This window comes from Cyanistes caeruleus, chromosome Z (assembly GCF_971803275.1).
Source record: "Cyanistes caeruleus chromosome Z, bCyaCae1.hap1.1, whole genome shotgun sequence".
NCBI lineage: Eukaryota > Metazoa > Chordata > Aves > Passeriformes > Paridae > Cyanistes > Cyanistes caeruleus.
Window position 1 is genome coordinate 28,933,642 of NC_141732.1, and position 13,164 is coordinate 28,946,805.

General features: G+C 43.2%; 1 protein-coding gene across 7 annotated transcripts in view; it reads left to right on the forward strand.

Moving 5' to 3' along the window:
* Positions 1 to 12,976, forward strand: part of ECPAS (Ecm29 proteasome adaptor and scaffold) — a 64,300-nt gene extending 51,324 nt beyond the window's left edge. For all 7 annotated transcript variants that reach the window (XM_086868340.1, XM_086868333.1, XM_086868339.1 and 4 more), the window contains 14 exons: positions 8 to 73; positions 1,882 to 1,971; positions 2,452 to 2,518; positions 3,144 to 3,235; positions 3,324 to 3,390; positions 3,621 to 3,812; positions 5,058 to 5,266; positions 5,758 to 5,801; positions 6,288 to 6,480; positions 7,022 to 7,166; positions 7,777 to 7,882; positions 8,038 to 8,126; positions 9,285 to 9,356; positions 10,172 to 12,976. In XM_086868340.1, the coding sequence (XP_086724466.1) occupies positions 8 to 73; positions 1,882 to 1,971; positions 2,452 to 2,518; positions 3,144 to 3,235; positions 3,324 to 3,390; positions 3,621 to 3,812; positions 5,058 to 5,266; positions 5,758 to 5,801; positions 6,288 to 6,480; positions 7,022 to 7,166; positions 7,777 to 7,882; positions 8,038 to 8,126; positions 9,285 to 9,356; positions 10,172 to 10,311 (1,572 nt within the window). In that variant the 3' untranslated portion in view covers positions 10,312 to 12,976. The remainder of the gene's footprint in view (positions 1 to 7; positions 74 to 1,881; positions 1,972 to 2,451; positions 2,519 to 3,143; positions 3,236 to 3,323; positions 3,391 to 3,620; positions 3,813 to 5,057; positions 5,267 to 5,757; positions 5,802 to 6,287; positions 6,481 to 7,021; positions 7,167 to 7,776; positions 7,883 to 8,037; positions 8,127 to 9,284; positions 9,357 to 10,171) is intronic.
* Positions 12,977 to 13,164: the final 188 nt, after the last annotated feature.

Here is a 13,164-nt window from a genome sequence, read left to right on the forward strand (position 1 = left end):
TTTTTAGACTGCAATGGATAGTGCCAGACTTAGTGCTGTCAAGTCATCTCCCATGATGGAAACCATTAATATGGTAAGTATGAATTTCAGAAGGGTTCCAGTGTAAGGTATGTTGTAGAAGAATAGGAATTAAAATGGAAGCTTTATAGAATATCTCTTCAGGGTTCATTTTCTTATCACATCTCCATGTGGCTCTGTCCACTTCCTTTTTCATGTACTGACCAGTGCATCTGAGTGCTTGTCCCTCAGATCAGTTGTGAATAACTGGCTCCATTTGGAGCCAGATGGATTGCTTGTTCATCTGAAGACTGGTCTGCTTTGATGAAGATGGTGTCTTTCAAGTGCTTTACTTTGGATGGGAGCTCAGCTGGTTCTGGGTTATGTTAGCTAGCATTTTTCTTCATCTCTGGCCCACAATTCCAAACCCAACTTCTCACCTGGGTCTTCAATTGATGATAGTCATTGTTGATAGGGCATAAATGCTGTTCAACCATTGCCTTGTGGTGCCTTAGGTATTCCTGTCTGGGTCTTGCCCTTACTTTCATGGTGTAGATATTTAGAGAAAATGCTGATATCACTGTCAGGAAGTGGTGTTTGGCACCAGAGTTTCCTGCTGCTGGAGAGTTGCTGATCCCCAGATGCTGTGCTGTAGGATCTGTCCTGTCAGAGCTCCTTATCCTCTCTAGAAACCTCCCCTTCCCAGAAAAAGGCTCCTCTTTTCTACTCAGGCACTGCACACAGCCAAGGGCATGTGGGAAGCTAGAGAATGTGAGGGTTGAGCAAGTTTTAGGGGTGTTGTAGCCACCAGAATAGTTTGTTTCCTTGACTTAAGGAAAAACATCAACAGCAAGCTCTCCTGTACATAACAGCATGTGGAGTTGAGTTCTGGTGTCAGGTGAAGTGGTCTCTATAAATAGAGTGTAAAGCAGTTGGGAATGAAAAGCTCCATGTAAAAGTGTACTTGCTGCAACCCTGCAGGCTGCAGCAGCTGCTGCTGTCCCTCCTTCAGGCCATGCCCCACCCTGCCAGCCCTGGGGAACAGCTGTGGTGCCCTGATCATTGAGATTTTGTAGGGTAGGGGAGAGGTAGTAATGGCTTCCCTGGAATATTGTGAAGATGTCCTGGCTTATGAGTAACCTCTTGTATATTCTGGGCCTGGCTAGGAGATTATACGGGTAATTTCCTTCACCATGCCAGTGATGGAGGAGGAAATAACAATTGTTCTGACTTTGGAAGCTCAGTTACCTTGATTTAGTATGTGATCCTTGAATTTGCTAGAGAATGGACCTCCCCTCTGCAGACAGTGCGTTACAGAGTGCTGGTTAACATGAGGCTTATTTTGCCCACTGGCATTTTAGGCATAGCAGATTAAAAATTTTTCTAGTCACATCCCTTTTGTACTTTTATGTCCTTTATGCCACTTCTTTGTCTTGACCTGTTTAAAAACTGTTTTGACTGGTTTCATGTCATTGTCCAATAACATTGGATATGTTATTGCTTCCTGGTTTCAGAGTGTTGGGGAAATGTTGGATTTTGTCCTATGATGCAGATATGTTTGCAGCTCATTCTTGCTAGTGTGTTAGTTTCAGGCTTCGTGAAGAGTTGGAGTTCAGGAACACATCAGTTCCAGCAAATGATAGTTTTAGCAAGGTCATTTCAGCAGAGAAGTGGGACAGAAGAATCTGTATGTGGTGAAATCCACTTCATGTTTGCTTTTCCTCATCATGAAGCAAACTCTTGATTCAGCTGAGGACCAGCCAGCTGAGGCAGCCTCTGCTAGAAATACAGCAACTTAAGTCTGCCATTATTACCTTTTTGTTTTTCCTTTTTTTTTGTTTTGTTTTCTTTTTTTCTCTCTCCCTGTCTCTTGCCTTTTTCTAGAGCTTGCAGTATTTGGATGTGTCTGTCCTTGGTGAGTTGGTCCCTCGGCTGTGTGAACTGATCAAAAGTGGAGTAGGCCTTGGAACAAAGGTACGTCTATGGGTTTTAATAGTTCTTTTAGAAATGAAGAAGGGAATATAGAGCAGTGTCAATGTAAATACGGTTCCTTTGACCATGTCTTTTAAAGCAACAGCTTGGTCTCATGCATACTGGAGTCATTTGACAACTGAGTCCCATTCCACTACATCACTCCTCTGAATGTGTGCTGCCCTAGCCTCCTCTAGGCTACATGACTTCTGTGCTCAGTGACACGAGTGCAGAAGGTTGTCCTTGACTGCGGAAAGTCTTCTAGGATCATCTATCCTGAGTGTGGGTCCTTTTTCACTTCCTGTTTCAATTCTTGTCATTCATGTTTTGCAAACTTTTACTGCTCTTGGACTATGAGAATAGAGGTGAGTGGGTGTAGATCATGTCTTACAAGTGCAAGTAGCACCACAGCAAGTATTAACAATAATAACCAGAAGCAAATACTGTTTTATCTTACCTTTGTTTTCCCTTGCAATCTTCCAGGGGGGCTGTGCCAGTGTCATTGTGTCATTAACCACTCAGTGCCCTCAAGACTTAACACCTTATTCAGGTAAGGTTTTGTCTCTTAGTGTCAGGTTTTAAAGGTGCTTTTTGTTGCTGTTGTGTTTCTTCCCTTGAGTTTGGCACAAGAATGATCTTTACATGTGCATTTTTATCAGAGAGCTGTTTGAAGTTACCTTTTTTGTTTTGAGATAGGCATGCTCAGAGTAGGTTCAGTACCTCACCAAGTTGGAAGATGTAGAGGAAGGAGTTGAGGGAATTCACTAGCACTGAGTAGGAATAGGCAAAAATATTTCTTCACTTTTCTTGGAGTAATCTTAACAGTGCCTGTTTTAGTGCAGCACTGTCAATATGCACTTGTTCCTTCAACTTGACCAGTGGGTGAACCATGAACAGTGACTTTGTTTCATTCTGATAGCAGAAACAACATCACCTTTCTGTTGCAAATAGAAGTGAAGCATGATAACTGTAGTGCTTGCATATAGGAACATTATCAGTCAAAATGTGCAAAACACTAGCACTACTTTAAGCATGAGGACTTACTTATAACCCCATATACATGGAGTGAGGAAAAATGCATAAATTCAGGCAATCTAAAGAAATGCAGGCTATTGTAATTCTTGCCATAGCAATAAAACATGATACTTTTCATAAAGTAAAGTCTCTTTCAACAGGCAAACTTATGAGCGCTTTACTTAGTGGCCTGACTGATCGCAACAGTGTGGTACAGAAGTCTTTTGCCTTTGCTATGGGGCACCTAGTCAGGGTGAGTTAGGCTTCAGGTATTATTTTACTTCTTTATTGGTTGCCGTTTTTGAAGCATTTGTATAATTTGAGTCTCTTCCTTGTTACAGACTTCCCGGGACAGTAGCACTGAGAAGCTGCTGCACAAACTGAGCAGCTGGTATATGGAGAAGGAAGGTATGTTGCTTTTGGGGTATTCACTTACAGAATACAGTGCAGAAAAAATTCCTGGTGATAGCAAAAGCTAGTAAAAAAACATTTCTATATTGTGATGTTTGGTTTCACTGAGTAATTCCTATACAGTGTTACACAATACTGTGCATTACTTTGCTTTCCAACAGGCAAACCAAGCAGTTAGAAGGATAATACTGCTTCCCAGTCATACTGTGTTTGTTTTGCTCTTTCAGAACCAGTTTACAGAGCAGGCTGTGCTTTAACTGTTCATGCTATGGGACGCTACAGCCCAGATGTGCTGAAGAACCATGCCAAGCAGGTGCTGCCATTGGCTTTTCTTGGAATGCATGAAGTTCCCGAAGAAGAGAAGGGAGAGAAAGAGAATTCTACTCTGTGGACTGAAGTTTGGCAGGAAAATGTACCAGGTACGTTGTGTTAAGAATAGTAAAGCTTTCTGGGAATCATGGGAAGCATGCTTTCTGGAATTCTATTTTGAAAATACAGAGTTCTCCTATTAAGAGATTTGGGAAGCTTGTTCCCATTTTCTTCCTTGCTCTAGACTTCTTGTATGAAGGTTATCTTCTCCAGCTATTTAAAATAATTACAGGGGCATTGATCACAAGGATGGACAGGTACAGTGGAAGTATTTTAATACAGTGATACATTGAATGCCACTGTAATATGGTCCTAATGATACAGATAACTAGACATCTTTGGAAATTTTGATGCCAGCCTTTAGGGGCGGCTGCACACGTCAAAGTTGCAGGGGTTTTGGCCTTTCTCTCGTGTTAGAAATCTCTATGGTAATACCTGTGGTTTTAGCTTCAATGAATGAATCTGTGCTGTAGAAGTGCAGTTCTTTCTGTAGAGGCAGATCTGGATGCATTATAGTACTGTTTTGCTGACACTTTTAGATTCCAGATCTGGCTCCTCAGTCACCATATGATTTTTCTGGACTCTGAAAAAGAAGCTGAAAAAGATTTTCTAGTGACTTATTCTTGGAAGAAGAAAAAAAAAAGATATACCTTAGAAACAGGCTAACACAATTGTCACCCTGAAAATTAAACCTTCTGACAATGTTTTCATAGTTTTAGTTACTTTCCCATGAAAGTCCTATAAACATAAGTTATTTCTCACATTCCTTCTAAGAAATGTCTTTTGATGGACGTTTCGCATGACCAGTGTGTTTGGTAAGGTGGTAACGTAATTATCCAATCCCTGGTCATTGTTGAGAATCTATAAATATTGGAGTCAGAGAATGAAGGCATGTTTTTTTTCTGTTCTGATGCTGAGAGGTGTTTATGTGAATCATTTTGTGTCCTCTAGCAACACACATTGTCTAGTGTCTGCTATATGGAAGGACTGAAATGAGCTCTGTGTCAAAATACACAGCAAAGTCTTTATCTGGGACCCTTAGAAAAGAGCCCATCTTCAATCATGCTGGGGGGAATTCTTCACGCTTTTGCCTGAAGTAGACCTTTCTGATGTGTCTCATAGCCAAAAACCCCAAGAGATCTGTAACTGGTGGGTTTTTTCTTTACAGGGTAGAACTGGGCTTGTTTGCTTGTGGTGTTTTCTGTTGTGCTGGTTTGGGATTTTTTTTTTTTAGTAAGATCAAAGTTTTGTTTGTTTTGTAGCAAAATTACAAATTTCCTCCATTTGACATGCAGGTACTCAGGGTGGGATCAGACTGTATTTGCAGGAGTTGATATCCATCACACAGAAGGCTCTGCAGTCCCAGTCCTGGAAAATGAAAGCTCAGGGAGCAGCTGCCATGGCATCAATTGCCAAACAGACAGGCTCCCTTGTACCACCACATCTGGGAATGGTGCTCTCTGCACTGCTGCAAGGCCTGCCAGGGAGAACCTGGACTGGGAAGGTAAAGAAGGAATTGTCATCTTATGGTTTGCTATGAGCCTAGCAGCAGGTAGCCCTTTAGCTAGGAAATGCCGTGTTCTCTGCTGCAGAGCAACATGATAAGAATGCTGATGCAGGGAGTCAGTCTGCCTTTTATCCTGCATTTAGCAGATAGAGAAATGACTGGGAAGACAGGTAGGTGAAATTCAGACTGCTTTTGGAGTTGGGTTCCCACTTAGACTAATTCCACTGCACCATTTCTAGCCTGGAGGGATACTAGCATGTGCTCAGAGCTGCTGCAAGGCCCCTTTCTGCTGCCAGTTCTGCCCAGATTGAAAGCTAAGTCCTCTGCAGGAGGAGTGGTAGGAGATAGAGACATTGCTTCTCCAAACTGGTGTCAGAGGGATGTTTCCCCCTGCCCCATGCTAATGAAAACAAAGGTTTGCCCTGTGCAGCAGGACTGTGCATTTTGGCTGTGTGGCACTTGACAGCAATGTCTCTTTTATCTTACAGGAGGAGCTGTTAAAGGCCATTGCCAGTGTCGTTTCTGCCTGCAGGTAGGTGGATTGATGGATGTGGTTCCCTCAGGATCTGAGGTCTCAAAAGGGAGGTTGTTGTCCAGTGTTACTGCATATAGGCAGCTAAGGAGATTCTAGAAGGTTTGTCATCACCATCCTAATCTCCTGTCAGTGTGTGAGGAGCAAGATGCTTCAGAGAGACCTGCAGAAGTAAATGGTTGATTTAGAGAGGAAAGGGAGCATGTTGAGAGGCCACAGTTGCTAAGAGGAGAGCAGAGATTAAGGGGGAAGATGAAGACCTTAAATGGGAAAAGGAGGAAGAGGTAGAAGAGTAGTGGGGGAGCAAGTGTCTTGGAAGCATATGAGAAAAGAAGAAAATAAAACAGGGAGTAAAAAGAGAGAGAAAGAGCACTCCAGTATAACTTCTGTTACAGTTACTGGTAGGCAGCTGAGTGCCTGGACACAGGAATTAATTAATTTTGGAAAGAGATTAACATGATAGTGTTGGTGTGCCTTGCATTTCAGTGCAGAGCTGCAGAAGTCAGTGCCTGGTCAGCCCACCATCACAGATGTTGTCCAGGCTCTCCTGAAAGAATGCCGTAAGGAAAACCTGAAGTATAAGATGGTGGCGCTGCGCTGTGCAGCTGGGGTGCTGCAGGCAACAAAGGAAGACCGGTTCCAGGAACTTGCTGATATCACCTTTCCCATGATAAAGAAGGTGACAGTTCAACTTCTTGAGTTTCTCTCTTTCAAAGCAGAACACCCAAGTGATGACACTCCCAGTGATGCTGGCTGCATGCCAGGCTTCTGCCCAGGGGGCTGATGATGTGAGGGATTTTGCACACTTAGCCAGATCTTTGGTAGGGCTGAGTACCAGGCAGCTGGTGAGCCCTGGGGTGGTTCTACTTGTGCTTCACAAAATCTGAACTAGCCCAACTGCTCTCTAGACAGAGTCCTGCCTGTGATGACCTCCACTGCCCTGTTACCACTTGAAAAGTTAATTCCTGGCTGCTCTACACGCAGCAGAAGGCTCCTGGGAAGCTGTGCAGAGTGCTTGTGTTTAGCATTAGCAGAGCCTTGCAGCTCTGCGGGCAAGACTTCGTAGCACAAGCGCGTGTTTGGGTGCCCCTTTGCATGCTGCCAGCAGAGCTGGGCACGAGGGCTGGTGCGTGCAGACTTCAGGGGAGACTGAGCTGCACTGTGTGCCTTGCCTGCCCTCATCCCCCTGTCAGTCACACCTTCCCCTGTGGCCTCCGCAGAACTCTCTGGAGAGCATGGGAGCAGCTTTTCCAAAGCATGATGAAGAGGATGAGGACATGAGGGAGAAAGAGGTTCAGATGGAGTCCCTGATCTGTGCCTTCGAGACCCTGGGCAAAGCCTGGCCGAGCAGCCCGGAGACACAGCGTAAGTGAGCTGATGACATGCAGAACAAACTATTTTCTCTTAAAATGAAAAGTGGAAGAAGGGAGGGACCTGGAGATCACGTGCACAGTGAGAAGAGCACAGCAGAAGATGCAGGATCTCACTGCAGGCAGCTTGTAATGGTCTTCAGTGAGAGCTGCCCTAACAGCTTTCCTGCAAAGTAACCCATCCTTAGGAAAAATCTTTACTTGTCTTAAATACAATTCACAAAAATATTCTGGGTTTATATATATGCAGGATGAGTGAAGTGGCTTGCCTAATGAAAAGATGTCTGAATATGCTGCTCACGTTTACATTTGCATCAAAGCTGGTACAAGATGGAAGAATATCTGGAAATATCTGGATAGGGATGGGAAAAGGTTGTTTTTATTAGTATACCAGAGTGTGTAATGCAGCTGTTTCATCTGCCAGCATTTGTAATGAGCGAGTCAATCTGGTGAAGAATTTCAGGGTCACTCCTTACAGGATGTTGACTTGGTCATATGCATCATATTAGCTTGATGTCACTTGCTGAGGAGCACTTTAGAGACAGACCAGTGTTTCCTTCTGCCTTTCCCTGTGGTAACATGGTGATGTCCTTATTTTCCTGTAGGTTGCTATCGACAAGAGTTTTGCAAGTTAATGTGTGACCGTCTGAAACTCAGCACATGGAAAGTGCAGCTTGGAGTGCTACAAGCCATGAATGCCTACTTTCAAGGGTAAATTTTTCTTTCTGCAGTCCACTTCAGTGACTTGTATTCTCTTTCTTGCTTCAAACTGTTTAATGAACTTGATGACACTGAATTTTTGGAGAAGTTGAGCCAGACTTCTGTCCCAGTGATGCATGGTGCCTGACTGTTTTTGCATTTGACAGGCTAATGCTGTTTGATGAAGAGCACTCTGACCCTGTGGCTTTGACAGAAATACTGTTGGAAACCTGTTCCTCTATCACCCATTCTTTAGGTAAATGGATTTCTGGTTTGTGATGGATGATGAATTGCTTGTTAAAACCATTGTCCTGTGAGGGTTTGTGTGGTAGAGGAAATGCAGAATGAACAGAAGTTTTCAGAGGAAACATTTAGCTGTCCTTGCACTGCAGTGTGATTACTGTGGGGTTGCAGTGTTTGAGACAGTACTGTGCAGGGTGCAGTTCACAGAGGAGTGCGTTCCTCTGGTGCAAGAGAGCTCTGCAAGGGGAGGGAGAGGCAGGCAGCAGACCATGCAACCTCTCAGAACACAATCAAGATATTCCTGATTTAATGAAATACCAGCTTTTTTCCTCTACCATTGAGACTTCTTAGTCACATGCATTAAGTATCCAAGATTATAGTATCCAAAAGATAGCCCAGATCTTTTCACCAGTGCATGAAGCGCCAAGGCACAGAGGCAGTGTGTGCTCCACTGGAGCAGGGCAGCCATATACAAGTGCTGCTTATGTCACGTTGACAGTCACAGGCCTCTTCATTACTTTGGTGGTGTTCCTATTTGTCCTGTGACTGTAACAGTGCCCCATATCTCATACCTGCACCTGGTCTTATTTCTGATGTGCCTGAAGACAACACCTACCAGTGCTAGGTACCAATTCAGAGACCCCTTTGGAGAAAGTTTTAGGTATCAGTCTTCATGGAATGAAGACTAGGGTCCTCACCTTAGTGAGATTTTAGTTCAGAGACCAAGTAACTTTTTGTGACAAGCTTGTGCTTGATGGCTGGCATGGGATTTATGTACCCTCACTTTATGCTACTTGGTAACATTTGTATGGTCTCTAGCCAGTACAACTTGCTAGAACATTCTGTTACGCAGAGAAGTTGTCTGCCGTCACCCTGCAGCTGTGGCAGCATTTTGTTCCCTATTGGAATATGTAAGGAACAGTAGTTCTGTGGTAATGGCAGAGGCAATGCACAAGGTTCAGTTGACTTGTCCGTGTCCAGTTGTTGACTTTCCATCATTCAAATGTGCCTGGTTTTCAAGTGGGCACTGCAGACTGACAGCACAAACAAGAGCTCAGTGAACTGTGTTAACAGAAGTGGTCTGGAGATCACAAAGCTTTTTGAAAGGTTAGTGCTTTTGGTTCTCAACATGGTTTTGGGTTTTCACGTCTGTTTTCTTTAAATCCCTTAGAAAACAAAAGCTACACGTCAATAAGAACTGAAGCTTTGTCTGTGATTCAACTGCTGCTCACCAAACTACAAGGTGAGACTTATTACTTGCCACCTAAAAAAGCCACTGCTTGGTAAAGATGGCTTCTGGCTGTTTGGCCTGGACCTATGGAGAGATGGCCCTACCTTCTGCTTGGCAGCACTGGGCAATTCTGGGGAAACTGGGACTTGGAAGCAGGAGAGGCCTTGAAGTAACTGAGGCTAATGCCAAGTTCTAAAGTACTGTTGGATATTCCTTTGGTGAGGAAAATGGTTAGCAAAGAGGGTCCCACATGGAGCTCACAGAACCGTCTCATCATGTCTGTGTTATGTTCAGGCTCCGTAGAGGGGGGAGCTCCTCTTAGTATGGAAGAGTGATTTTTACCTTTTTAGTGTCAAGTTTGGTTTCTTATTATTATTTCGTACTCCAGCCTTGCAGAATTGACTTCATAGCATGAGGTCTTCCTAAGTCTCGGGCTCATATGTGTCTGCAGTTGTAGCAATTTTTTCCTTTGGGTTTCTGTTATGCGTTTTGTGTTTCCTTTATTCTGGCAAAAATCTTACATGCTTCTTTCATGAGCCAGTTGCAACTGAAGAAACGTGGTTCTTCAGGCCCTCATGTTCACATGTTACAATCTTAGACAATGACACCTGGTCTAGAGGTGCAACTCCCTGTCAGGAGGCAGCACACACACATGAGTGTCTGTCTCGGTGAATCTGAGTTCTCCTGGAAGCACAGTATGGAATGTGAGTGAAAGGTTGAAACAGTCACTCTTTTAGCCTGTCTGGGGAAAGCAGTGTCCTTTTGGAATTTTTTTGTTTTGTTTTCTGGTGTTCATGTCCCATGTCTGTCTGTCTTTATCTGCACAGAAGCTCAACAGTGGGAAAGCCTGACACGAGAAAACAGAGAGCACCTCATTCGTTCGTTGTCTACGATGGCATCAGATAGCAGACCTGAGCTACAAGAGAGGGCATTTGTGTTGAAGAAAACACTCGAGAATCTTGATTAAGTTGTAAAACATAAATTTCAAAGTGCCATGTAAAACAAAAACAAAAAGTGCAGTGGTCTGAAAACCAAGTAGGGAAATGAAGATTACTCTGTAGGATGCATCATTCCTGGCCAAAATAAAAAAATGCCTTAAATTCTTTTCCCCATTAATATTATTTTTACTCTTAAGCTGATTGTTAGTTGTTTTATCAGCAAATACCTCTATCTGCCCAAGAATGTTTTTAAGTGTACAACATAAAAACACAAGAGCAAGATGCTTTTCTTTTTTTAAATCGGCAGAAGAATGTTACTCAGACCCCCTTTGTCCTTCCAAAAAACTGCTGAAAATCCACCAGCACAGAAAGTGAAAAGCATGCTTAGTTTTCACATTTTTTTGTATGTAGAGAACTGTTAATTGGTGTCTACTCCAGTAGTGCTGGTGTTTATCTGTAGAGAACAAATAGTTTTTCCCTTGATGAGGTCTGTGTTCGACTCCTGTGGCTTCCCAGGAGCAGGGTTTTATCTGACACCCAGCTCTGCTTCTGCTTGCTCCTCCCTTCCAGCCTGTTGTCTGTGCATTATGAAAGGCAGAGTACTGTTAACGACACTCCTTCCTCCTTCTCTGACCTCAGCATGGATTGACCGAGACTATGCCTTCCTCAGATGGCAAACAGCCTCCCAAACTTTAAATGAGAACTCTTTCCCCCGAAGGATGCACAAGAGAGCACTTTACTGAGCTGTGTGGGACAAAGTTGAGCCTAGTTAGTACCCAGGTGGAACACTGCTCTTCTCAAAATTGTTTTGCATGGACACTCCTTAGCTCCAGGAAATGAAAAACAAACAAACAAACAAAAACAACCAATCTTTTTTAGATATGTTTTGGAAGAGCATTTGAAGTTTGAAATTACACGTTTTTTTAATAGTGGTAATGTTTTATTCCCTTCCTGTTCGTAAACCTGTTCTTGCTTTGGAAACCTGTAACAATTTAGACTTGTCAATATTTGTAAGAAACTGACTCATCTGTCATTTATCAGAGCCCAAGTCATGCTGGTTTCTAGCAATTTGCACTTATGAAGATTATATCTGCATTAACATGGGAGTAAAATTGCTATATGGTGATGTGGCCCTGCTGCCTGTCTCCTTTTTTTTTAACCCTCCTCTGACAAAAGACAAATCTGACCACTATAGCAACAAACTGTAATAGTGTGAAGATAGCACGGCTCCATAATCTGACCAGTATGTGTACAACTTTTTGGGGATAAATGCTTTGCTGATGGTGAAATTAAATCATTAGTGTGGGCAATATCATGTTCATGGCTTTCAGCACCGAAAGGCTTATTTTCTTGCAGTCTGCAGCTTCTTTCAGATCTGCTCTGTCAAGGAGAGGATTGCTCAGATGACATGTTTCCTTCATGCCCATTTATTCAGATTCAGGTATGCAGTACCTACTTTCCCCTCAGGTGCCATTCCCCAGTCAGTGTTTCCTGGTACTGTAACAGTCTTGTTGTCTGACTTGCTCTCCATAGGGAAGAATGTAATTTGTGCACATCTGGTAAGGGAATGTCAGTAAGAAATGGGCATAGCTGTGTCCCACTGTGGCTCTTGTGTAGCAGAAACCTCAGCGAGCACTATTGCATTGTACATTAGAACTGGTCAGTGGGCAACTCCTTGGTGCTGGGAGCTGGTGCTATAATGTTTTGATTTACACCTTGTTGCAGGGAGCTGCTTTTTGTTTACGTGTAGTTTGAACTGTTGAGCACAGTGTACATTTTAAAATTTTACTGGGCAAATCATTTTGCAGTATCTTTAAAAACTTGCTTACCGTGACATGTCATGAGTGCTCTTTTTTTTTGTATTAGGTGAGTATTACCAGTGATGCTTTGCTGTAGCGGTTCATTGTCTGACTTGGGTTTTTTCATATTGGTGAGTGACAGTAACAGAAAAGCAAGAGCCTCCGTGTCTCTGGTAATTTGAGCTTTCACTGTGGACGGGAGTATTCAGAGGCAATGCCTCGTATGGTCAGATGACTGTACGTAGAGTAACTGTAACCATTGTCAATAGCAACCTGAATTTCTCTATTGGGGATTTACACTAGAGGGAAGAGCGTATTCTAGGAACTCTATATGTAAACAGCTGGATTAACAACTCTGGCCAAGAGTGTTGGGAAGGTTAGAGACGGTGTGACACTTTCTGAATCACAAAGCAATATGTCTTTCTCGTGATTACAGAGCAGATTCAGAGCTCCTCTCTAAAGCATGTGCCTATACACAAAACCTACCTGTACAAAAGTTAATTAAGTCAGAGGTTTGATTTCTACCCCCCTCGCATTTGTAAACTTGATAGGATTAAAAAAAAAAAAATAGATGTGGCCTTCCTAGAGTTTCTCCTCTAAAAGTGATTGCACTATGTAAAACACACTGTACTTTGCCCAGCACGGGCATTTCTTGTGCTGCTGCGATGCTTTGTATACCTGGAGTGCAGTGCGCAGACTCGACTCTAGCACTCTCGCTCTGACTTACAAGCTGTTGCTTAAATGGATGTATATTGAGAAAAGTTTTCTAATGTTGCAAGATCTCCATCAAATCTACTGCAATCTGTACTGTCCAAATATGTGAATGATCTGACTGAAAGAAAACCCTCCTGCTTACCAAAAAGGTAAAAACTAAATAAAAGCTGCATGACCTGTTCCTTGGAGTAGTGATTTTTCTTCTGTGGTGGGTATTTTACAGTGTTCCTGTGCTTCAGATTCAGAGTGGGCCGCTGTTGTGCTCCATGCTGCTGCCCTCGCCTCATGGAGACAGACGGTGGCTCTGCAGCCCTGGAAGAAACTGTGTGTTTTTGAACCCATTGCTTGGTCTTCTGCAGCCAGGCAGGG